The following is a 23,500-nucleotide window of genomic DNA, read 5'->3' on the forward strand; positions in this document are numbered from 1 at the left end:
TGCTATTAAAATATTGAAAGTAATCACAAAAACTGCAATTACTTTTGCACCAACCTAATAGTTGCTCTCCTTAAGTATCTCCTAGAGCCAGTGATGTGAGAGTGAGCACTTGGAATGGAGCCGTGGTCTTCCACAGCCTGATCTCAGAAGTGACACCCACCACATCTGCCACTGTCATTTGGCCTGGGTCCAACCTAGTGTGATGAGAAGTGAATACCAGGAGCCAGGGAGGCACGGTCAGGTTGTGGCACCATGGAGGCTGCTAGCACCAAAGTGGGCATATTCAAATGCACTTCCTCTTGTAGTGGTTTGTTCTCATGCTGCTATAAAGAACTGCCTGAGACTTGGTAATTTATGAAGGAAAGAGGTTTAATTGACTCACAGTTTCACAAGGCTGGGGAGGCCTCAGGAAACTTACAATCATGGTGGAAGGGGAAGCAAACATGTCCTTCTTCACATGGCAGCAGCAAGAAGAAGTGCAGAGTGAAGGGGGAAGCCCTTTGTAAAACCATCAGATCTTGTGAAAATCACTCACTATCATGAGAACAGCATGAGGGTAACTGTCCCCATGATTCAATGACTTCCCACCAGGTCCCTCCCATGACATGTGGGGATTATGGGAACTACAATTCAAGATGAGATTTAGGTGGGGACACAGCCAAACCATATCACTTCTGTTGTAAACATTTACTGGCTGCCTGATGTATTTCTAATGTGTTGAATGCTATAGCAAAAAGTCATGTATCTGACAAGACCTGAACAATTACGCTGTTTAATTTTCCAATTTTGCTGCGGAAGGAACTTGCCTAAATGAGAGGGACAGAGACTTGCCCAAGATACAAGACATAATTAGCTAGTGATAGAGTTGTTATCAGGATTTTTGTCTCTAATTCCCATTTCTATTTTAGTCCACAAAATTCCAAAGGAAAAAGCACAATCCTTGCCTTTAAGAGTCCAAAAATATTCTTAGGGTGATAAATGCTTTTTAAATAAGTTAATGAATCATGGTCATAGTATTTTCCATAAAATTCCAGAGTTTCCTGTAACCAAACAAGGGAGTGTTAGGTATAATTAGATATGTTCCCCTGGTATCCTAAAAGAATTTTCTTATTAAGAATGTTGATGTGTTGTCATGAATATATTATTTATATTGGAAAATATAGATTGCCATTTTAGTCGATGACAGGTTGTCATGAACCCCACATACCAGTGAGGGCACAATCAAGAGACAGAAACCACAGCAATTATTTAAACACAGAAAACTGAAATGAAGGATTGTTAACCAGGCTTGGAGTTTAGCAGGCAACTGAAAGATATCTTGAAGGTAGAGGCTACTAGAGGAAGCTACTACACCTGTGGCTGGAGGAACAAAGGGGAAATATTGGAACTGCTACTATTTTAAAATCAAGACCTCTGAGGAGGGGTACCTGCCAGCTTTAGCTGTTGTCTTGGGGCTCAGAGGGGGTGCCCATGACAGGTGGAGGTTGCATTTCATCCATGTCTCCACAGGAGGAGACGTAAAACTGACCATTTTCTGAAAAGATCGTTTTCTTCCCCCTACTGCTTTGCCAGCATCTTTGTGGTTCTCTCAGTTTTGTTTTCTTTTGTCTTTGTTATAAAAATAGCTTTATTTTAACTTTGTTCTTGAATGATATTTTTACTGGGAGTAATATCCTAGACTGGGAGTTATTTTTTGTTTCTTACACCATTTAAAGATTTTATTGCATTGTCCTCTGGCTTCCATTGTTTCTGCTGAGAAGTTGGATGTCTATCAAATTTTTGCTCCTTCTAAAGTAATCTTACTTTGTATGCTGGTTGCTTTTATGATGCTTATTTTTATTTTGGTTTTCTGTATTTCACTACAGTGTGTCTAACATGTGGATTTCTATTTATGCTATCTATTTCACTGGAGATTTTTCCCTTCAAATCTTGTATCATTTTTTTAAAATTTCATTAGTTGGACTTCACCTTTCTCTAGTAACTCCTTGATTAGCTTAATAATAGATCTTTTGAATTCTTTTTCTGGCACTTCAGGGATTTCTTATTGGTTTGGATCCATTGCTGGTGAGCTAGCATGCACTTTTGGGGGTACTAAAGAATGCTGTTTTGTCGTATTACTGGAATTGTTTTTCTGCTTCCTTCTCATTTGGTAGACTATGTCAGAGGGAAGATCTGGGTCTCAAGGGCTGCTGTTCAGATTCTTTTGCCCCACAGGGTGTTCCCTTGAGGTGGTGCTCTCCCCCTTCCTCTAGCGATGGGGCTTCCTGAGGGCCGAACTGCAGTGATTGTTTTGCTCTTCTTGGTCTAGCCACCCAGTGGAGCTACTGGGCTCCAGGCTGGTACAGGGGAGTGTCTGCACAGAGTCCTGTGACGTGCTCTGTCTTCAGGTCTCTCAGCCATGGATACCAGCACCTGCTCTGGTGGAGGTGTCAGGGGAGTGAAGTGGACTCTGAGGGTCCTTGGTGGTAGCGTTGTTAAGTGCGCTGGTTTGGTATAGGTTGGCCTCCAGCCAGGAGGTGGTGCTTTCAAGAGTGCATCAGCTGAGGTTTTATAGAGAAGATACAAGCTTGCCCTAGAGCCCCCAGGAGATTATGTCCTTTGTCTTCAGCTACCAGGACAGGTAGAGAAAGACCACCAGGTGGGGGCAGGGTTAGGCATGTCCGAACTCAGCCTCTCCTTGGGTGGGGCTTGCTGCAGCTGCTGTAGGAGATGGGGCGTGGTTCCCTGGTCAATGGAGTTATGTTCCCAGAGGGATTATGGCTGCCTCTGCTGTGTCATACAGGTCGCCAGGGGAGTGTGGGGAAGCAGGCAGTTACAGGCTTCACCCCACTCCCACACAGCCAGCAAGGCCAGTCTCACTCCTGCCATTTGTCCCCACTCCCAACAGCACAAAGTCTGTCTCCGGGCAGTGGGTGAGCAGGGCTGCAAACCTGCCCCAGGCTATCTGCTTCCCAGCTGAGAAAGTAAGCAGGGTTTTAAGGCTTTGTGCCTCCCCACCTGGACACACCACTGGTCTGGGAACACTGTAACCCAGGATCAGGGACAGGGGGGTCCTGGAGTTCCCAGATGACTTGGAGTTGGGCTGCAGCCCCTGGCAGGCTGGTTGACCTCAGTTTACCTTTTATCCCCATGAAGAGCTATATAGGTTCTCTTCCCAAGCAGGGGATACAGAGCAGAAACTTTATTCCTCCTGGGTCTTTGTGCCAACACTTGTCCCCGGACCCCAAAGTACTTTCAAAAGGATGGCACTGATTTTTAGCCACTGCTCCTGAAATTGGCATGGCCCACAGAAGGCATGTCCCCAGATCCCAGGCTCACCCACCTACAATCGCATTTCTCTTGGCTGCCAGCCGGGCTTGTCTACACCCAGATCCCAGGCTCACCCACCTACAGTCGCATTTCTCTTGGGTGCCAGCCGGGCTTGTCTACACCCAGATCCCTGGCTCACCCACCTACAGTCGCATTTCTCTTGGCTGCCAGCCGGGCGTGTCTACACTACTTGGTTGGTTTCCAGTGCCTTCAAGCAGATATGGTTCTATTTTGTCCAAGTTTTCCGGTTGTCCTTGGCATCTGGGGGGGTATAGGTGATCTAGACTTCCATTTTTGGAAGTGGAATTTCCTGGGTTGATTTGTTTTCCTGTTTAATATTTAAAGATGCACTGTGGGCCATGTGCGGTGGCTCACACTTGTAATCCCAGCACTTTGGGAGGCCGATGTAGGTGGATCACCTGAGGTCAGGAGTTTGAGACCAGCCTGGCCATCATGGTGAAACCCCGTCTCTACTAAAAATACAAAAATTAGCCAGGTGTGGTGGCGTGCGCCTGTAATTCCAGCTACTCAGGAGGCTGAGGCAGGAAGATCACTTGAACCAGGTAGGTGGAGTTTGTAGTGAGCTGAGATTACGCCACTGCACTCCAGCCTGGGTGACAGCGAGACTCCATCTCAAAAACAACAACAAAAACAAAAAGACACACTGTGCATGTCCCTGGCCCAGGGCAGAAGTCACAGCCCAGCCTGTTGCCATTAGACACTCTGTTCTGTGACATGTCCCACGAGTCCCACACGTTGCCGAGGCCAGATCTTTACTGACCACTGGAGCCACCTTATGGCCTCAGGATGTGGCTTTGCTGGCATTCCTGTGGAAGAGGCACTGCCCCATCCATGTGCCACCCTGTGCTGTGATGGGGAGCCTGGCTGCTGCACTCACACTCGGGGTGGAAAGCAAAGCCCGACCCCTAATTTAGCCAGTGGGACTCAGGAGCAGGCCATTCACTTGTTCAATTCTGTCCATACTGAAGAGACGCCGGGCCCCTGGCAAGAGGCTACAGAGCCTCTTGCTTCCCTCAGAACCTCTCCTGGGGATAAGTTCCTGCTGTCCCTAAGTCAGCAATGAGGCTGAACCAAAAAGCAATGTGGCCAGGCCAGGGAAACCTTCTCTTTACGGCCAAGAAGTGGGGACCTGCATCTTTGGCCAAAGCAGACCTATGGGATTTAAGGACAAAGAGGCTAAATACACAAAGAAAAGGTGTGTGTATGTGTTTCCTAGGACTTCTGTAACAAATTATTGCACATCGCATGGCTGGAAACACTGGAAGTGTATTCTGTCACTGTTTCAGAGATGAGACGTGTAATTCAAGGTGTCCACAGGACCATGCACCCTCCAAAGGCTCCAGGGAGGAACTTTCCTTGCCTCTTTCCCTTTCTGGTGTTGTCCACAATTCTGGGTTGTCCCTGGCTTGTGACAACATCACACTATGCTGGCCTTCCTTCTCTGTGTGTCTGTGTGTCCAAATTTCTCTCTCTTATAAGGGTGTCATCATTAGGCTCACTCCAGTCCAGTGTGACCTCATCTTATTTAATGACATCTGCAAAGACCTGATTTCCAAATAAGGCACTGGGTGTTGGGATTTGGACATACCTTCTGAGGGGGAACTCAATCGTACCCACAACAGTGTGCCTCCTCTTTTGGATACACTGGGGATGGTTCCCTCTCTCTGGACCTGATACTGCTCTTTCCCCAAAGGCCATTGATTAGTCAACATGCTCCCTGGGGCTCATGTCAGCCAAGGAGGGCAATTGATTTCCAACCACCTGTCAACATCTGCTTTACCCCCTGGGCTGAGAGCTGAGTTTCCCACAGTGACAAGTAGGTGATAAAAGACAGGTGTCCAAGTGTTTCCTGGAGAAAAAGCACTGGTTTAACTTATTTAATTAGTTCCAGAGAAGCAGTCAGACAGAAATGACACATCCCCTACAGGGCACAATAATCCCGGCTGCAGTTTCTCATCAGATGCTGTGCAGACCAGGATGTGGAAGAACATTGAAAACAAGAAACCAAAGGAAGCACCAAGCCAGAGTTGTGCATCTGTGAGAATTTCAGAAATGGAGGAAAAAATCGATGCAAGAATACCCTTCAGAAATGGAAAAATCGACCGAAAATACCCTTCAGAAATGAAGAAAAAATCAACACGAGAATACCCTTCAGAAACGAAGGAAAAATCGATGCGAGAACACCCTTCAGAAACGAAGGAAAAATCGATGCGAGAACACCCTTCAGAAATGAAAAATCAACGCGAGAACACCCTTCAGAAATGAAGGAAAAGTCGACGCGAGAACACCCTTCGGAAATGAAGGAAAAGTCGACGTGAGAACACCCTTCGGAAACGAAGGAAAAGTCGACGTGAGAACACCCTTCGGAAACGAAAGAAAAATTGATGATCTCCAGTGAGGACGCACTAAGAGAATTTGTTGCCGGGACACCTGCTTTAAAAGATGCCAAAGCAAGTTCTTCAGCTTGAGGGAAGATACAGAGGAAAACCCACAACCCCAAGAAGGAAGAAAGGGCAAGACAAGCAGTAAATGTCCAAGGAAACACAGCACACTATTGTTCTCCTCTTTACCCCAAGTGACTTTTCTTGCTCTGAATCTATTTTGTCTAACATGAATAGAGCTGTTTGAGGATTTTTGTGTAACTGATGTTGGCCTGATAGGTCTTTTCCCATCCTTTGACTGTGAAACAGTCTGTATCATTACATTGAAAATGAGTTTCTTGTAGACAGCATGTAGATGAGTCTTTAAAGTACATATGATGGTTGAAAGCGACAATGAACAACATTGCTTGGTTGAATTTTCAATATGTGCAGGTGCAATACGATGACTGTGACAAAGGGCACAGTGAAGGGGCCTTGGTGGGGACAAGGTCCCAGCATTCCAGCCAGAAGTGGTAAAATATTAATTCTGCATAGACTGGCAAGGTGAGGAGGAGTTAGAATGTATATTGCAATCCTTAGAATGACAATACACAGAGATAGAATTCAAGAAACCATTAGATAAATCAAAATGAAATACTACAAAATATCCCAATAATCCAAAAGAAGACATGCAAAGGGGAAAAGGAGAAAAAATCAGAGGTGCCAAATAGAGGACATGCAAGAAATGCTGGACCTAAATTCAGACACATCAGTAATGAATATAAACGTAGATGATCTAAACATACTGATTAAAGGCAGAAATTATCAGACTGGATAAAGGCAAGTCTTATCTACAGGCTGTCTATAAAAACCCTCTTTAAATACAAAATATAGGCAGATTAAACATAAAAGGATAGAAAAAGATATGCCAAGCAAACACCAATTAAAAAAACTGGAGTGACAAAGTAGATTTCAGAGCAAGGAAAATTCCTGAGAGTAAAGAGGGACGTTGCATAATGACAAAGGATCAACTCCCCAAGAAGACCTAGTAATCCTAAACACATATGCACCCAACGATAGGGCTTCCAAACACACAAGACAAAGACGATAGAGCTGCCTGAAAGGGAACAGGCAGCTCCATACTGGAATTGGTGACCCCAACATTCCCATCTCAGTTGGTTAGGGCTGCCATGTCAAAATACCACAGACTGGGGCCTTAAAGGGCAAAAATTTGTTTTCTCACCATTCTGGAAGCTGGAGGACCAAGATGAAGGCTGTTGGGGTTGACTTCTCAGTGTTCTCACATGGTATTTTTTTGTGCTGGTGTGGAGAGTGAATGATTCCTGGCTTCTTTCCATCTTCTTGTAAGGACATAAGTCCTATTGAATCGGACCCCCTCATATGACTTCTTGCAACCATAATCACCTCCTTACAGGCCCTGTCTCTAAATACAGTTACATTGGGGGTTAGGGCTTCAACATGTGAATTTTGTGGGACACAATTCAGTCCATAACAACTCCTCTCTCAGTAGCTGATAGAAAAGTGGACAGTAAATTAGCAAGATATGGAAGAACTGACCAGCTCCAGGAACCAACTGGACCTAACTAACATTTATAAAACGTTCTGCCAAACAACATCTACATACACTTTCTTTTTGGTCATAAAATGCATGTGAAAAAAGTTAAAATACAAAAAACCTACAATGGTGTTAAACTAGAAATCAATAATATAAAAATGCCTAGAAAACCTCCAAATAGGTGGAAATTAAACAACACACTCCTTAGACAATGCAAATGTTGAGGACAATGGCTCAGAAAAACTGGAAATCACTTGAACTGAATGAAAATGAAAAATATAGCAAAATGAAACAGTGCTTACAGAGAAATTTATAGAACTAAATGCTTATAGCCCTAGAAGCATTTAGTTAGAAAAGAAAGAAATGCTAATATTAAAAACAGGAGAAAATTATAAATCAACAATCTAAGCTTCCACCTTAAGAAATTACAAAAATAGGAGCAAATTAAACTGAAAGCAGGCAGAAGGAAGGAAAGAATAAAGATAAGAGAAACCAATGAAATAGAAAACAGAAAGACAACAAAGAAAAATCAATAAACTAGAGGCTGGTTCTTTGAAAAGATCAGTAAAATTGATAAAGCTTTAACCAGACTGATTAGCAAGGGAGAAAGAGAGATAAATTTCCAGTATCAGTAATGAAAGAGGATATATCACTATTGACCCACAGACATTAAGAGGGCAACGCACGAACATTATGAGCTACTCCCTGCACATACATCTGACAACTTTGAAGGAATAAGCCAATTCTTTAAAAGCCACAAACTACCAAAACTCACTCAACAAGAAATAGATGGCCTGAACAGCCCTTTTGTATTAAAGTAATTTAATTCATAGCAGAAAAATTTTCTGAAAATGAAAATTCCAGACACAGATGGTTTCATTAGCAGATTTTATGAACAGGTAATGAAGAAATATTACCAATTCTGCACAATCTACTCCAGAAAATAGAAGAGAAATGCTTTCCTACTCATGTTATGAAAACAGCATTACTCCAGTGCCAATGCCAGATAAATGACAGTACAAGAAACAAAACTACGTACAAATATCTCCCATGAACATAGATGCAAATGTGTAAATTGTGACAGTAGCATGCAAGGCTGGCTAAACATCTGAAATTCAATCAGCACTCTCCACTGTATTGACAGACCAAAGAAGAAAACACACACGATCATCTCAAATGACGCAAAAAGCAATGACAAAATTCAAGAATCATTCATGGAAAAAGTCTCAGCAAACTAGGAGCAGTGAGGAACTTCCTTAACTGGATGGAATGTATCCATTAAAAACCCACAGATGACATCGCACATAGTGGTGAAAAACTGGATACTTCCTCCCTAAAATCTGGAATGAGGATAGGCGGTCCCCACTCCCCTCCTTGCCAACATCATCCTGAAAGTCCCAGCTAGGGCAATAAAGCAAGAGAAGGAAATAAAAGGCATTCAGACAAGAAAGGAAGAAAGAAAACCATCTCTATTTACAGAGAGCATAATTGTTTATGTAGAACATTCCCAGGAATTTACCAAAAAAGACACAAAAACCTCACCTATAACTAGTCCATGAGTTCAGCAGTGTCACAGGATACAAGATTGGCACACACGTGTCAATGGCGTTTTTATCTAATAACAGTGAACACGTGGGAATTGAAGTTTAAGTCTCAGTCCCACTGACAGCCCTGCCAAGAGAATGAAACACAAACACACTTAACACAACACGAGTAGATGAATAATGGGCAAAAGAGGGAAGAACTCATTCACCAAAGACATTTGGATGGCAGATAAGAACACGAGATGCTCGACATCGTCAGCCACGAGGGAATAAAAATGTACACCACTGATGTGTGGAACCACCACACACCTGTGAGAACAGCGCGAGGAAAAAGGAAACGCGTGGTCACACCCAGCACTGGCGAGGACGCGGAGCCCCTGGCTCTCCTGTGCCACTGCTGGGGGTGTGACGTGCGGCAGCTGCTCCAGACGACAAGGTGGCAGTGTATTTTAATGTTACGACTATGCTTACCTTGGGATCCAGCAACCCCCTGCCTGGACATGCATGCTGGAGAAATGAAAGTTTATTTCACGGGAAAATCTACACACGACTGTTTGTAGCGGCTTCACTCTAGGGATTAGAAAATGAACCACTTACTTGAATCCAGTGAATATTCACCAAAAACAACCAACCAAATGTGTAAACAACATTGAGACCTACTAGAAACAACAAATACCTGCTTACATATGTTAATTGTTTGCCCATTTTGCCTCTGTGGACTTCCATTCCAATTCTTTATTCTTCCAATACCTACGACTGTTTCTATTTAAGGTGTTAAAGGAAACGTTTGACGGATCAAATAACTGATATGACATTTATCTTACTTTACTTTTAAAATCTCAACTTTTATTTTAGATTTAGGGGCACACGTGCAGATTTGTTACATGAGAATATTGTGTGATGCTGAGGTTTGGAGGACGGGTGCCATCACCCAGATGGCGAGCACCATACCTGAAGGAAGTTCTTTAATCCTCCATCCCCAACCCTCCAGGAGGCCCCAGTGACTTTTGTTCCCATCTTTTTGTCCACGTGTCCTCAATGTTTAGCTCCCACTTGTAAGTGAGAACATGCGGTATTTGGTTTTCTGCTCCTGCATTAATTTGCTTATGAGAATGGCCTCCAGCTGCATCCATGTTGCTGCAAAGGACACAATTCCATTCTTTTTATGGCTACGTAGTATTCCACAGTGTATATGTACCACGTTTTCTTTATGTAGTCTACCACTGATGGGCACCTAGGTTTGTTCCATGTCTTGCTATCGTGAATAACACTGTGATGAACATATGTGTCCTTTTGGCAGAATCCTTTATTTTCTTTTGGGTATATACCCAGTAATGGGATTGCTAGGTTGAATGGTAGCTGTGTTTTAAGATCTTTGAGGAATCTCCAGACTGCTCTCCGCGGGCCTGGGCTAATTTATGTTCCCACCAGCAGTGCGTGAGCATCACCTTTTTTCTTCAGCTTCACCAGCATCTGTTGTTTTTTTGACTTTGTAATAATCGCCATTCTGACTGCTGAGCTGGCATCTCATTGTGGTTTTGATTTGCATTTCTCTGATAATGAGAATTTTTTCTTATACTTGTTGGTCACTTGTATGTCTTGTTTTGAGAAGTATCTGTTCATGTCCTTCGCCTTTTTTTTTTTTTTTTTTTGAGACAGAGTTTCACTCTGTAGCCCACGCTGGAGTGCAGTGGCGCAATCTCGGCTCACTGTAAGCTCCTCCTCCCTGGTTCACGCCATTCTCCTGCCTCAGCCTCCCGAGTAGCTGGGACTACAGGCACCCACCACCATGCCCGGCTAATTTTTTAATATTTTTTAGTAGAGACGGAGTTTCACCATGTTAGCCAGGATGGTCTTGATCTCCTGACCTTGTGATCTGCCCGCCTCAGCTTCCCGAAGTGCTCGGATTACAGGCATGAGCCACCGCGCCCGGCCGCCCATTTTTTATGTGGGGTTGTTTTTTGCTTGTCGATTTGTTTAAGCGTCCTATAGATGCTGGATATTAGGCCTTTGTCAGATGCATAGTTTGCAGACATTTTCTCCCATTCTGTAGGGTGTCTGTTTCCTCCGTTGGCAGTTTCTTCTGCTGTGCAGAAGCTCTTCAGTTTAATTAGGTATCACTTGTCTATTTTTGTTTTTGTTGCAATTGCTTTTGAGGACTTAGCCAGCGTTCTTTGCCAACGCCAACGTCAAGAAGACGTTGTCTTCCAGGATGTTTATAGTTTGACGTCTTGCATTTGAGTCTTTAATCCATCTAGAGTTGATTTTCGTCTATGCGGAAGGGTAAGAGTCCAGTTTCCTTCTTCTGCCTGTGACTGAGCTGCTTATCCCAGCACCATCTATCAGACAGGGAGTCCTTTCCCCACGGCTTGTTTTCGTTGGTCTTGTCAAAGACCAGACGGGTGTATGTGTGCAGCTTCATGTCTGAGTTTTCTATTCTGTTCTATATGATAATGAAACCAAATCAATGTCTCTGCTCAGACCCCTTCTGACAAGGTCTGTGGCGCCCACCATGGCATTAGGGCCACAGCCTCCTGCCCCATATGCCAGGCCCGGCTCTGCCCAGCTCCCTGCAGCTGTGCCAGTGTGTGCTGTGACTCGTGCTCCTGGTTTGTCATCTGCCCCCTCAGTAGACACCACGGCCTTCAAGCTTTCTCCGCTCCGTGACCAGCAGCTGGGATGGGACCAGCAGTGCATGCGGCTCTGGATTCATGTTTGTTGAATGACTGACTGAACGGAGGCTCCCTTACAGAAGCGAACGGTGCAGCCCTCCCTGAGTTCCGGCCTCGCTCTGGATACCAAGGAGCAAGGTGGTCAGGGGTCAGGGGCCGAGGCTGAGATGCTGGAGCGGGGAGATTGCCTGGGAGGGGGCTGGAGGGTGTGGTGGAACTGCAGGTTCTCTCCTTGACATGCCTGTGGGGGAGCCTTTCCCGGCCCTCTCTCCGCCGGTTTTCACCCTTTCTGCGGTGCAGCCACACTGGGCATCCCACCCCAGACATGCCTGTGGGGGAGCCTTTCCCGGCCCTCTCTCTGCTGGTTTTCACCCTTTCTGCGGTGCAGCCACACTGGGCATCCCACCTCAGGGATCCAGGAAGGGGGCGTGTCGGCCGAGTGAGAGCCCGTTTCTGAACACCCTGTGAAGTTGGTGAGAATTCAGGTGCCTATCGGCCGGGCTCCACCTGTGCACCAGGTGTGGCCGCCTCACTGTGACTTCAAAGGTCCCCAGGGAGGAAGGAGGCTCCCAGCTGCACACAGGTGAGTCAGTCCCATTGTTCCGTGTGTCTGAAAAATCAATCGGGTCCAAAGTAAAAATATTTATTTAATGAGCAGAAATGTATGGCCGATCGGTTTTTAAAGGATATTGCTTCCTGCTCCTTGATACTGAAAAGGGGCGTTAGAAAAAATTCATTTGCAGGGATTGAGTTCTGGAAATGGCCATTCTAGGTGAAATAAGGACAGAAAATAGCACAGCACCCGCCAAAGACAGCTCATTCTCTTCCTTGGGGTTCTGGGGGACACGGGCGCCCCTCGGGGGCAGGAGGATCCCAGCGGGAGGACACTGGGCACTGCGTGAAGTCTCCCCTGGGAGCCCCAGAGAGGGGCAGGTGATGGCCCCGAGTGTCCCTGGGTCTCCCAAACGAACGTCTGGGCTTCTCTGGGAGGAGGACTCCACCCTGCAGAAGAGAAGGGTCTGGGTCAGAACCCAGTGAGTCCGGGGCTCCCTCCGCCTCCTTTGCTCCCTGTGAGATGGGCACGGAGAATGAGTCCCTCCGTGGACGTGGACGCCTGGTGGTTCTCGGCCGAGATCGCACCCTCGTGGCACCTGCCGGGGACCGCCCAGCTCCTGCAGCTGCGGTCTCTGGAGAGCACCGCCGCGATCCCCACGGCTCGAGAACCCGCGGTGCGTTTTGTAGGGTCAGCATTTGTGTACTGGGTCTGCTGCGCTCCCTTCCTCGCGCGGCTCCCCCTTCAGCTCCCTGCAGGCGTCGGGACCGTGCTGCACGGCTCCTCTTCCAAAACCCACAAGGTTCTGAGTTCCTGGGGCTTTGTCCCCCCAGTCTGTGGCCGCCGCAGGGCCTCCTCCTGGACCAGCCCGAAGGGCACATGGGGATGGCGCCTCGGGGCTCCGGTAGCGAAGGCCACACAGAAGTCCCGAGGACCCTGGCAGCGGCCGTCTCCTGCGTCTTGGTCCCTGAGGACCCTGGGCCTTCCTGGCAGTGGAGGCTGGTGTCTCTCACTCTCTCCAGGTGCAGGCCAGCGCTCAGCTAAATGCCTTCAGAGCTCCGGCTGAGATGTGCAGCACCCGCCACCGTCAGTCTTCGTGTGTTGGGGCGTGATGGGGATGGTGTGTCAGTCCTATGTTCTCGTGCTGCTGTGTTTGGGATGTGTCAGTTTCCCATGACTGCTGGAACAAGTTACCCCAGCCTTAGGGGCTCAGAACAACACGCAGGACTCTCAGGCTTCTGGAACACGGCCCCCACTCCCTCCCGAGGCTCTGGGCCAGGATCCTCCCGTCGCCTCCAGCTTCTGCTGTATCTCTCCATGGCCGGCTCCTCCGTGCCTCTTCTCTCTGTGTCTCTCTTCTGTCTCTTAGAAGGACATTCGTGAATGCATTTAGACCCCCCACGCCCCACCCCCCGATAACCCAGGAGAAGCACCTCTCAAGATCCCTATGTTTATCACAGCTTTTGCCTCAGAGGTGACATTCGAAGCGCTGGGGTTTTGCACAGATTTTGGGGGAGGTCTTAATCAGCTCAGGTGGCCGTAGCAGAAAACCACACGCGGGCGACCGGAGCAGCAGACACAGGTTTGTTGAGCAGCAGACACAGGAAACTCCCACCACTCTGGGGTGGAAGCCGGAGATCCTGGCACCAGCTGACTGGCCTCCTAGTGAGGGCCCTTCCTGGTTTCCCGGTGCGACAGAGAAAGGGGAGGGCAGCCCTCTCCTATGAGGGCACTGATCCCACTGGGAGGACCCCACTCCACACACCGCAGCACTGGGGTTGGGGTTCCACCCGTGACTCCTGCAGGAGCACAAACGTGCAGCCAATACACCACATGCCTCTGGGCAGCAAAGGTCCCCTGTCACCTGCGCTGCATTCTCCCAGTGCTGCCTCTGAGGACAAGGCTGGCTCCAGCGGGCTCGGTGCTGACTACCAGGATGCAGGAGGCCTGCTTGCTCGCCATAGCTGCGAAGCCGGCTGATGACATTTCAGGCTTTTGTTTATTCCCCATCCCAACCCGCTCCTTCATCCATACAGACTGCTCGGACCTGGACTCAGGCCAGGCTGGACACCAGGCAGACAGAAGGACGTCCCCAGCAGCCAGCTCCCTACGTCCAAACAGATGGTGGGACGTCCCCAGCAGCCGGCTCCCTCTGTCTGAGCAGATGGAGGGACGTCCCCAGCAGCCAGCTCCCTACGTCCAAACAGACGGAGGGACGTCCCCAGCAGCCAGCTCCCTACGTCCAAACAGACGGAGGGACGTCCCCAGCAGCCAGCTCCCTACGTCCAAACGGATGGAGGGACGTCCCCAGCAGCCAGCTCCCTACGTCCAAACAGACGGAAGGACGTCCCCAGCAGCCGGCTCCCTCTGTCCGAGCCCTGGGAAGGTGGGGTCCTCCAGAGCTCCCCTCCGAAGCCCCAGCCACTCCCATGCTCCAGCTCCTGCCCCCTCCCGGGGCTCTATCTCCCCACAGAGAAAGGGAGTCCCTCCGCTGGGCAGGCACAGCCTCCTTCCAGGCCTTGTTACGGGCACCTGCACACGTGCCCGTGCCACCTAAGCTGTGCCCGCCACCTCGGCAGACGCCAGGGTCCACAGGAAGGCGTTGGGTGCAACAGTCACTCAGCTGTTGTGTTTTCTTTCTCTTAGCCACAGTCTAGTCCTAGCAGCAGTGACCTTGGTTTGGAGCCCGGGTTGGGGACCCCAGTGATACCAATTTTCTTTGCCCTCATCATCCCAAGGCGGCTGCTGCAGTTTCAGACATCACAACTTTGTTCAGCGCAAAGGAGAAGGGGGACAGGGTATGTGCCACTTACACGTTTCTTCTTCTGGAAAATCTAAACTTTACCCGAAAATGCCACCGTAGCCTAATGCTTGCTTCTCACCAACCCGAGCTGTAAGAGATGGCTCCATCCTCTACACCAGAAATGGGCAAGGCCCAAGAGGGCTGGGAACTGCCAGTCCCCTTGAGGGCCTTCTTATTTTTATTTTTTAGGGATGAGAAAACTGGAGTTCGGAGATGGGCTTGTTCACGGCCTCACAGCCAGGTAGCCTGCTCACCCCAGTGTGTGCCCAGCCAGAAACCTGCGTCTGGGCCCCCAGAGGCTGGGCTCCTCACAGTGGGGACCCACCATGTCCACTGCCTACAGGAACCGACAGAGAGGCTGTGATGCTGAGCCCCGGCCTCATGCGACAAAGCTTTGCCCGACGGAATGCACCCAGCGGCAGTGGAGAGCAGTGCTGGATCCTGCGGGGTTGAGGCGGTGGAGCTTGGTCAGCATGGGGTGCAGGGGCAGGAGGGGGGATGTGGCCAGGGGCCAGGGTCCCGGGAGCAGTCAGGGCTGGTCGGCTGACCAGAGGCTCAAGGAGAAGGTGAGCTTTGAGTGATGGTCACTGGGCCATATGGGGTGGGGCGGCTCTGGCTCTGAGAGAACTCCTGCTTGGAGGAGGCCTTGGGCTTCCTGAGGCTGGTGGCCCCCAGGCCACGCTCTGCCCTGGCCCTAAGGGACTCTGAGCTCTGGGCTCCCCGAAGCCTCAGAGATGAGGAGCAAGCAGCTGCAGGTCCCCAAGCCATAGTGGGGTAAGCCTGGGACTTTGCAGGGGATGCCAGGTTATATCTGATGCTGGCCCCTGGTCCTGATCAGCCTGCTTTTAACAGCAGATGGCGGAAAGAGAGGCAGAGGTGGTGTAGTAGGCTGTTCTTGCATTGCTATAAAGAAAACCTGAGACTGGGTAATTTATAAAGAAAAGAGGGTTAATTGGCTCATGGTTTTGTAGGCCGTACATGAAGTGTAGTGCCAGGATCTGCTTCTGATGAGGCCTCAGGAAGCTTCCAGTTGTGGTGGAAGGTAAAGGGGGAGCAGATGCATGACACTGTAAGAGGGGGGCAAGTCAGAGGGAGGAGGCACCTCACATTGTGAGAGGAGAGCAAGTCGGGGGGGGAGGCACCTCACATTGTGAGAGGAGAGCAAGTCAGAGGGAGGAGGCACCTCACATTGTGAGAGGAGAGCAAGTCAGAGGGAGGAGGCACCTCACATTGTGAGAGGAGAGCAAGTCAGAGGGGGAGGTGCCTCACATTGTGAGAGGAGAGCAAGTCAGAGGGGGGAGGCACCTCACATTGTGAGAGGAGAGCAAGCCAGAGGGGGGAGGCACCTCACATTGTGAGAGGAGAGCAAGTCAGAGGGGGGAGGCACCTCACATTGTGAGAGGAGAGCAAGCCAGAGGGGGGAGGCACCTCACATTGTGAGAGGAGAGCAAGTCAGAGGGGGGAGGTGCCTCACATTGTGAGAGGAGAGCAAGTCAGAGGGGGGAGGCGCCTCACGTTGTGAGAGGAGAGCAAGTCAGAAGGGGGAGGCGCCTCACGTTGTGAGAGGAGAGCAAGCCAGAGGGGGGAGGCGCCTCACGTTGTGAGAGGAGAGCAAGCCAGAGGGGGGAGGCGCCTCACGTTGTGAGAGGAGAGCAAGCCAGAGGGGGGAGGCGCCTCACGTTGTGAGAGGAGAGCAAGTCAGAGGGGGGAGGCGCCTCACATTGTGAGAGGAGAGCAAGTCAGAGGGGGGAGGCGCTTCACATTGTGAGAGGGGGGCTGTGAGAGAGGGGCAAGTCAGAGGGGGAGGCACCTCACATTGTGAGAGGGGGGCTGTGAGAGGGGGGCAAGTCAGAAGGGGGAGGCGCCTCACACTTTTTTTTTTTTTTAATTGTGATGGAGTCTCACTCTGTCGCCCAGGCTGGAGTGCAGTGGCGTAATCTCAGCTCACTGCAACCTCTGTCTCCCAGGTTCAAGCAATTCTCCTGCCTCAGCCTCCCAAGCAGCTGGGATAACAGGTGCACACCACCACACCCAGCTAATTATTTTTGTGTTTTTAGTAGAGACAGGGTTTCACCATGTTGGCCAGGCTGGTCTTGAACTCCTGACCTCAAGTGATCCACCCTCCTCAGTCACCCAAAGTGCTGGGATTACAGGTGTGAGCCACTGCGCCCAGCCACCACACACTTTTAAACTACCAGATCTACCAGAGTGAGAACTCACTCATCACCAACGGGATGACCCACGCCATTCAGGAAGGACCCACTCCTGTGATCCAAACACCTCCTACCAGCCCCCACCTCCAGCACTGGTGATTACATTTCAACATGAGATCTGTGGGGACAAACATCTAAACCATATCGAGTGGGCTCAGGAGGCAGCAGCCCTGGAAGATGCCGAGTGCCTGGGAGGACAGAGGAAGATGCCGGAGTTCACGGGTGCCATGTGCAGGCACAGCTCCTGCCAGGCGGCTGAAGATGGGGCTCCAGGTGGTGGCAGTGCCCCGGCCCCACCAGTCCTTCCTGGGGAGAGGGTCACGGCTCAGTGGCTGAAGGGCTGGGGGGCTTGTCTGAAAGGGGTGAATGCCTGCCCATCAGGCACTTTTGGAAAAAGCTGGAAACCAAGATTTCCCTGAGAAGTCCTGGGCTTTCTGGTGTTGGGAACTATAGGAAACAGCCGGCGTCTGCTTCCCCTCCAGGGTCCAGGAGAGAATTTGTTTTGGACAAACCTTCTAGGCCACATGCTTGGGGCACCTCTGACCTCACCCAGTGCCATGCCCCCCAGCTGAGGCCCGGCCCCTGCATGTGTTCAGGGATGTGAGGTCAGGGATGTGAGGTTCAGGGATGTGAGGCCTAGCACTGGTCCGCAGGCCTCTGGGAGCCCTCTGGGCCCCTTGCAGAGCGGGGCAGCACTTGGCCGAGGACTGCGAGGGCTGAGCTGTCCTGACCCAGTCCTGGGATAGCAGAGCCGCCCACCCTGCCTCGGGGCTCCTGGGTGTCTCCTGCAGCCACGCCACTTGTAGCTGGGTTCTGCCCTGGGACAGCAGAGACACCCAGCCTGTCTCAGGTCTCCAGGGCGTCTCCTGCAGCCACGCCACTTGTAGCTGGGCTCTGTGCTTGTTGTCAGTGCAGCCCCAGCAGCCCAGAGCGGTTCACAAGCTCCCAGACCGACTGTACCTGCTCCAGTGAAACTCCTATGAGGGCACTGAAACTTCCCATTATTACAGGGCTCCGGCCCACAGCCATGGGGATGCCCCTTCCCACACCAGCTCCTGCAACTGGAAGGCTGCGGGCCACTCACTCTGAAGCCTCCCCTTTCCAGACACCAGGGCAGGAGTCAAGGGCAGTGGCAACATCCCCCAGAGATGCCGATGGATGGTGTTTCAACCTAAATCGGACAGCCGCACTCCCTCCCTGGCCACACAGCAGGACAGAGACCAGGACACAGCGGCCCACCCGCTGCCCTCACACTCCCCTCCTCCACGGTGTGAACTAAACCGCACATGTGGCCTGTTACTCGGACAAGGTGGGAAGGTGTGGCCCCACCCCCTCCTAAGACATTACGATGCCGAGAACCCCCAAGCCCACCCTCAACTGTGTTCACTGGAAACAGCCCAGCAAGGGCTACGTGTGCCTTCCGGTTTCACATTTGGGAAGTGGGTAAAATGCAGTATTGACAGTTCTCAAATATTGGTGTTGATCTTAACTGCTAGAGATACCGTGAGGGAAAAGAGCGCTTTTGTTCAACGTTTATGAATGGATAAAGGAGGAACTGAAACCAGCAAAGGGGCGGCTGGCCCTGGACCAGACGCGGCTTCGCCGAGGAGCTGTGGGCAGGGTGGGCCGGCACCTCCTTTCCTCTTGAGAAGGATGTGGAGAGCAGGTGGCTCGTGCCACCTGCCTCCCCGGCCCTCGTCCATGCCTCTGCACTGCCCGCTGGGCTCCTGCCGCCCGGGGATGTGGGGAAAGGCCTTGGAGTGGGATGGAGGTCCACGTGTGGGTGTGTGGCAGGTACCGGTGGATTGAGGTCCATGTGTGGGTGTGAAACTGGGTGTGAGACTGTGTGTGGGTGTGTGAGTGTGTACGTGAGTGTGCATGTGCACGTACACCTGTGTATGTATGCGTGTGAGCAGGTGTGTGAACTGTGAGTGTGCTGTGGCTGTAAGCGTGTGCACACGTGAACTGAGCGTGACAGTGCGAATGTGTGTGCCGCGAATTCCACTGGCCACATGAATGCAGGCGAGGCCGCTCCGCTAGGCTGTGGATTTCCAACATGGCCACGCTGGTTGCCTGTGTCGTCTTCTCCACACAGGATGGAGAAAGAACGATGCAGGATGCATCTCTGAGCCTGGCTCAGGCACCCAGAGGGAGCTGGGTTTGGGCGCAGCTGCCCTGCGTAGCCCTGGCTTGGATGCTGCGAGCCGGGTGGGCCTGGGGTGAGCGCTCGTCCCTGGGGTGGGTGGAGGCCCCCATTTCCCTCTCAAGTCCCCTCACTGCACATCACAGCCTCCTCCCACCCCCGCTCTGTTTAGAGAAAGCCCAGAGGCCCCTCAGGCTGAACCTCCAGCCCTCTTCTCTGACCATGTGGGTCTCCCTGTTTCCTTCCGCTGGCCTGGTCTCTGTAGGGCTCACTGAGCCTGCAGTCTGGGACCCACAGGCTTGAGGATTGAGGCTCGGGGTCTGGGAGCCTCCCTGGGATGTTCTAGAAAGCTATGGATGGGGCACCTGTCAGGGAGACAGCACACGGAGAGCCTCTCCCACCTGGGTCCTACCATAGCGGCCTGGGCCTGTGGGCTTAAAGAGCCGCTCCGGAATTTAACTGGGCCTGAGGGCTGGTGCCCTGTGAGGAACCCGGGATAGAACCTGGGGACAGAGGCCTCCATTAGTCCTTGGGAGCGGCAGGTAGCCCACGGGGTCACTGTGATCCCGGCACATTGTGGGAGCATGCGCTGGGATGGGGAGGGGTCATCGTGATCACGGTGCGTCGTGGGAGCGTGGGAGCGTGTGCTGGGATGGGGAGGGGTCACTGTGATCACGGTGCGTCGTGGGAGCATGCGCTGGGATGGGGAGGGGTCACTGTGATCACGGTGCGTCGTGGGAGCGTGCGCTGGGATGGGGAGGGGTCACTGTGATCACGGTGCGTCGTGGGAGCGTGCGCTGGGATGGGGAGGGGTCACTGTGATCACGGTGCGTCGTGGGAGCGTGCGCTGGGATGGGGAGGGGTCACTGTGATTACGGTGCGTCGTGGGAGCGTGCGCTGGGTTGGGGAGGGGTCATCGTGATGATGGCACAGCACACTCTCCTGTGGTCTAGGTTTAGGGATGCCAGTGAGACCCGCTGAAGCGTTGGGGCCCTACCCGAGGTGAGGCGTGCCCAGGTCTGGGGACTCCTGTCTTGGGGCCCCTCCCAGGAGAACCACCCCCCTCCTCTGGCAGGAAGCCCCCAAAGCCGTGGAGGAGCCCTGGGCCCACAGACAGCATCCCTGCTGCTGGGGACCCCAGGCCTGTGCGGGTGCCGCTGCCATGGGGCTGATGGGGCCCAGCCCAGCAGCCCCTGCCTTTGCTTTCCCGGCTTCTCTGCGGCTCTGTGCTTTCGCGGCCCCACTCCAGGCCAGAAGGCTCCCGCGCCTCCATGGATCTTCATGATTTGGCCAACCAGAGTGAGCACCGTGAGGAAGTGGAGACAGACACAACTTTCAGCAGCAGAAGACAGGATAATAAGGTTGGGTTTGGTTTATGATCTAACGTGACCATTAAAAGTGTTTAATAAACAACGTTAAAGACTACTTAGTGGCAGATGCATACGGCAATGCTTAGCATAGCCTCATGACTGTCAATACGCACAGGCTTGAAAAACACCTGCAGGATACATGTGGGCATGTTAGTGTGGGTTATCTCAGCAGGGCGGCATATCGAATCTCGGTGCCCTTCTGTAGTGTCTATATTTTCTACAGTGAAGCTGGGATACTTTGGTGAGCAGAGGCATTGTTTTCAAAGTTCCCATTGGTACTTCCATCACATCCCCGTGTGGTTCTGTCCTGGACCGGCTGCCCACTGAGGTCCCACTCGCCCCTACCCTGCCCTGTCTGGCCAGCTGGGTACCTGCCCAGGAGGAAGAGGCTCAGTGTTTGGGGCCTGTGTTATGCCCTGAAAAGCCACTGCTGTTGGGTGAGGGCCCATGAGGCCTTCAGTTTGCCGTCATCATGTGCTTCTGAAGAGTCAGGATGCTGTCCACTGTTTGTCTCCTGGCTGGACAGAATTCCACTCAGTGCATATCAGGGGCAGTGATGGGGCTGGGGGTGTGAGGGCTCAGCTGTGCCCTGAACTCCTTCACAGTCTTGCAGGAGGGGTCATGGAGCCATATCTGGGTTTGCAATTTTTGGAAAGTTACGTGACGATCTGCACTCAGGAATGCTGAGTGTTCGGCAGGCCCCATGAACAGTGATCAAATGTGACGCTGTGTGTCCCACAGCCTAAGGGCTGTGGCAGAGACCAGGAGGGCCATCAGCTCCCACAGCTTTCGAGTCCAACTCAGGGCTCCTCCTTGCTGACCTCCCTGGGTTGTCAGTGGAGACAGCCACCCTCCCACAGACCACCTGCCTGAGATGGGCCAGGCCACCCCCGTGCCCTGGCTCTTGCTGCACATGCTGAGGTCAGCACGGAGGCGCCCTCGGACACCAGCATGCCCTCGCGTTTGCAGCTTGTCAAATATCCCATGAAGGCAACCTGGCCAAATGTGCTCTAACACCACTGGACCAACGGAACGTCTTGGGCTGAACAGATGAAGCCTTGCATCCACTGCCTGCCACCACCCTCTGCACACACTCCCCCTGCACACTGTTGCACACACCCCCTGCACACAGCCTGTGTACACTCCCTGCACAGATCCCCTGCACACACCTCTCTCACACATCCTCTGCACAAACCCTGTGTATACCCCCTGCTCACACCTCTACACACACCTTCACACACCATGTATACCTCCTGCACACACCTCTGCACACACCTCCTGCACACACCTTGTGTACACCCCCTACACACTGTTGCACACACCCCCTGCACATAGCCTCTGCACACAGCCTGTGTACACTCCCTGCACAGATCCCCTGCACACACCTCCCACACACATCCTCTGCACAAACCCTGTGTATACCTCCTGCACACACATCTACACACACCTCCTGCACACACCTTGTGTACACCCCCTGCACACTGTTGCACACACCTCCTGCACATAGCCCCTGCACACACTATTGCACACACCCCCACACATAGCCCCTACACACACCTCTGCACACACCTCCTGCACACACTGTTGCACACACCCCCATACATAGCCCCTGCACACACCTCCTGCACATACTGTTGCACACACCCCCACACATAGCCCCTGCACACACCTCCTGCACACACTGTTGCACACATCCCTTGCACATACACCCTGTATATACCCCCTGCATACTCCTTATGTACAGCACTGCACATACTCCCTGCAGAGACCCTGTGTGCATCCTCTGCACACACCCCTTCTGTATACTGTCGGCACACACCCCCTACATGTACACCCTCTGCACACTCCTCCTGCATACACCCCATGTACACCTTCTGCACACACTCCCTGAACACATTCTGAGTACACCTCCTGCACACCCCGTGTACAACCTCTGCATACACCCCCTACACACTCCCTTACACCATCCACACACACTCCCTGCACACAGCCCCTGCACACACTCCCTGCACACACTCCCCATGTACACCCTCTGTGTATACCCTCGTCTACTACCACCATACGTACCCCTCACTACCCTGCCTTGTCTATCACCCCCCAGGCTGTGACATACCAGGGACGTTGCCAACGAGCTGGTCTAATCTGGGGTGAGGGTTTCTGGGTGCCCCTAGACACCAGGAGAAAGGCGGGGAGGGGACACCCCTGGGGCTCTGGACTCACTCCACCAGGCGCTGGGCCACAGCGGTACGGTGACACAGTAGATGTCTTGGGCAGGACTAAAGTCTTCCCAATAAACAGGCTGAACTCTGTCTTCCTTGAAAGCTCTGTAGAAGGACCTCACAGGGATAAACACAGCGAGACCCTCCAGGGCGCGGTCAGCCACGAGCCACAGTGCTGGGCCTGTGACATCTCTGGAGGTTCTGGGGTGGAGAAGGACCGGCCGTGGGGAGTGACTGGCTGGGGAGAAGCTCAGCTCCCGCCCACCTCTGGGAAGCCCGGGGCTGGACGGGAGGTGCAGCAGACAAGGCTCCGGGCGGGTGCTGGGGGGTCTGGAGGGGTCCCCGCGTGGGGGTCGGGTTCGGGGGGAGTCTAGGTGAGTCGGGGGTCCCCGGGGGCGCCGGGTTCAGGGTGGGAGCGGAGTGTGGACGGGGCAGGGTCCCCACGCCCACCACCAGCCGCGATTCCACCGCGCCTACTCGGGGTTTCCCCGGGAGGACACGGCGTGTGTCAAGGGCCCGGGCCTAGAAGGCGGCCGCGCCCAGGGAAGCCTTGACAGGGAGCTATCTGGGGCGGGGGCTGGGGTCGCGTGGCCAGTACCTGGGAGAACCGCCATTCAGGAGACCCCCCGCCAGGCTCTTGGTTCCGCCCACGCAGGTCCCGCCCCCTCCCCCAGCCACGCCCCTCGCCACGCCGCGCAGGCCCCGCCCCGTCCCGCC

The 23,500-nt window shown here is 52.2% G+C and overlaps 1 protein-coding gene across 1 annotated transcript; it reads right to left on the bottom strand.

Moving 5' to 3' along the window:
- Positions 1-12,298: 12,298 nt before the first annotated feature.
- On the bottom strand, positions 12,299-23,438 carry LOC134730357 (uncharacterized). The gene is made up of 3 exons (XM_063604141.1): positions 23,382-23,438; positions 22,678-22,984; positions 12,299-13,399 (listed from the first exon to the last, which is right to left on the bottom strand). The coding sequence occupies exon 3, from the start codon at positions 12,914-12,916 to the stop codon at positions 12,299-12,301; it is 618 nt and encodes a 205-aa protein (XP_063460211.1). The 5' UTR covers positions 12,917-13,399; positions 22,678-22,984; positions 23,382-23,438.
- Positions 23,439-23,500: the final 62 nt, after the last annotated feature.

This window comes from Pan paniscus, chromosome 4 (genome assembly GCF_029289425.2).
Source record: "Pan paniscus chromosome 4, NHGRI_mPanPan1-v2.0_pri, whole genome shotgun sequence".
NCBI lineage: Eukaryota > Metazoa > Chordata > Mammalia > Primates > Hominidae > Pan > Pan paniscus.

Bases quoted from the DNA above. Each gene is read 5' to 3' on its own strand.
- LOC134730357 (XM_063604141.1), bottom strand. From the start codon at position 12,916: ATGTGCCCTTCGGGCTGGTCCAGGAGGAGGCCCTGCGGCGGCCACAGA.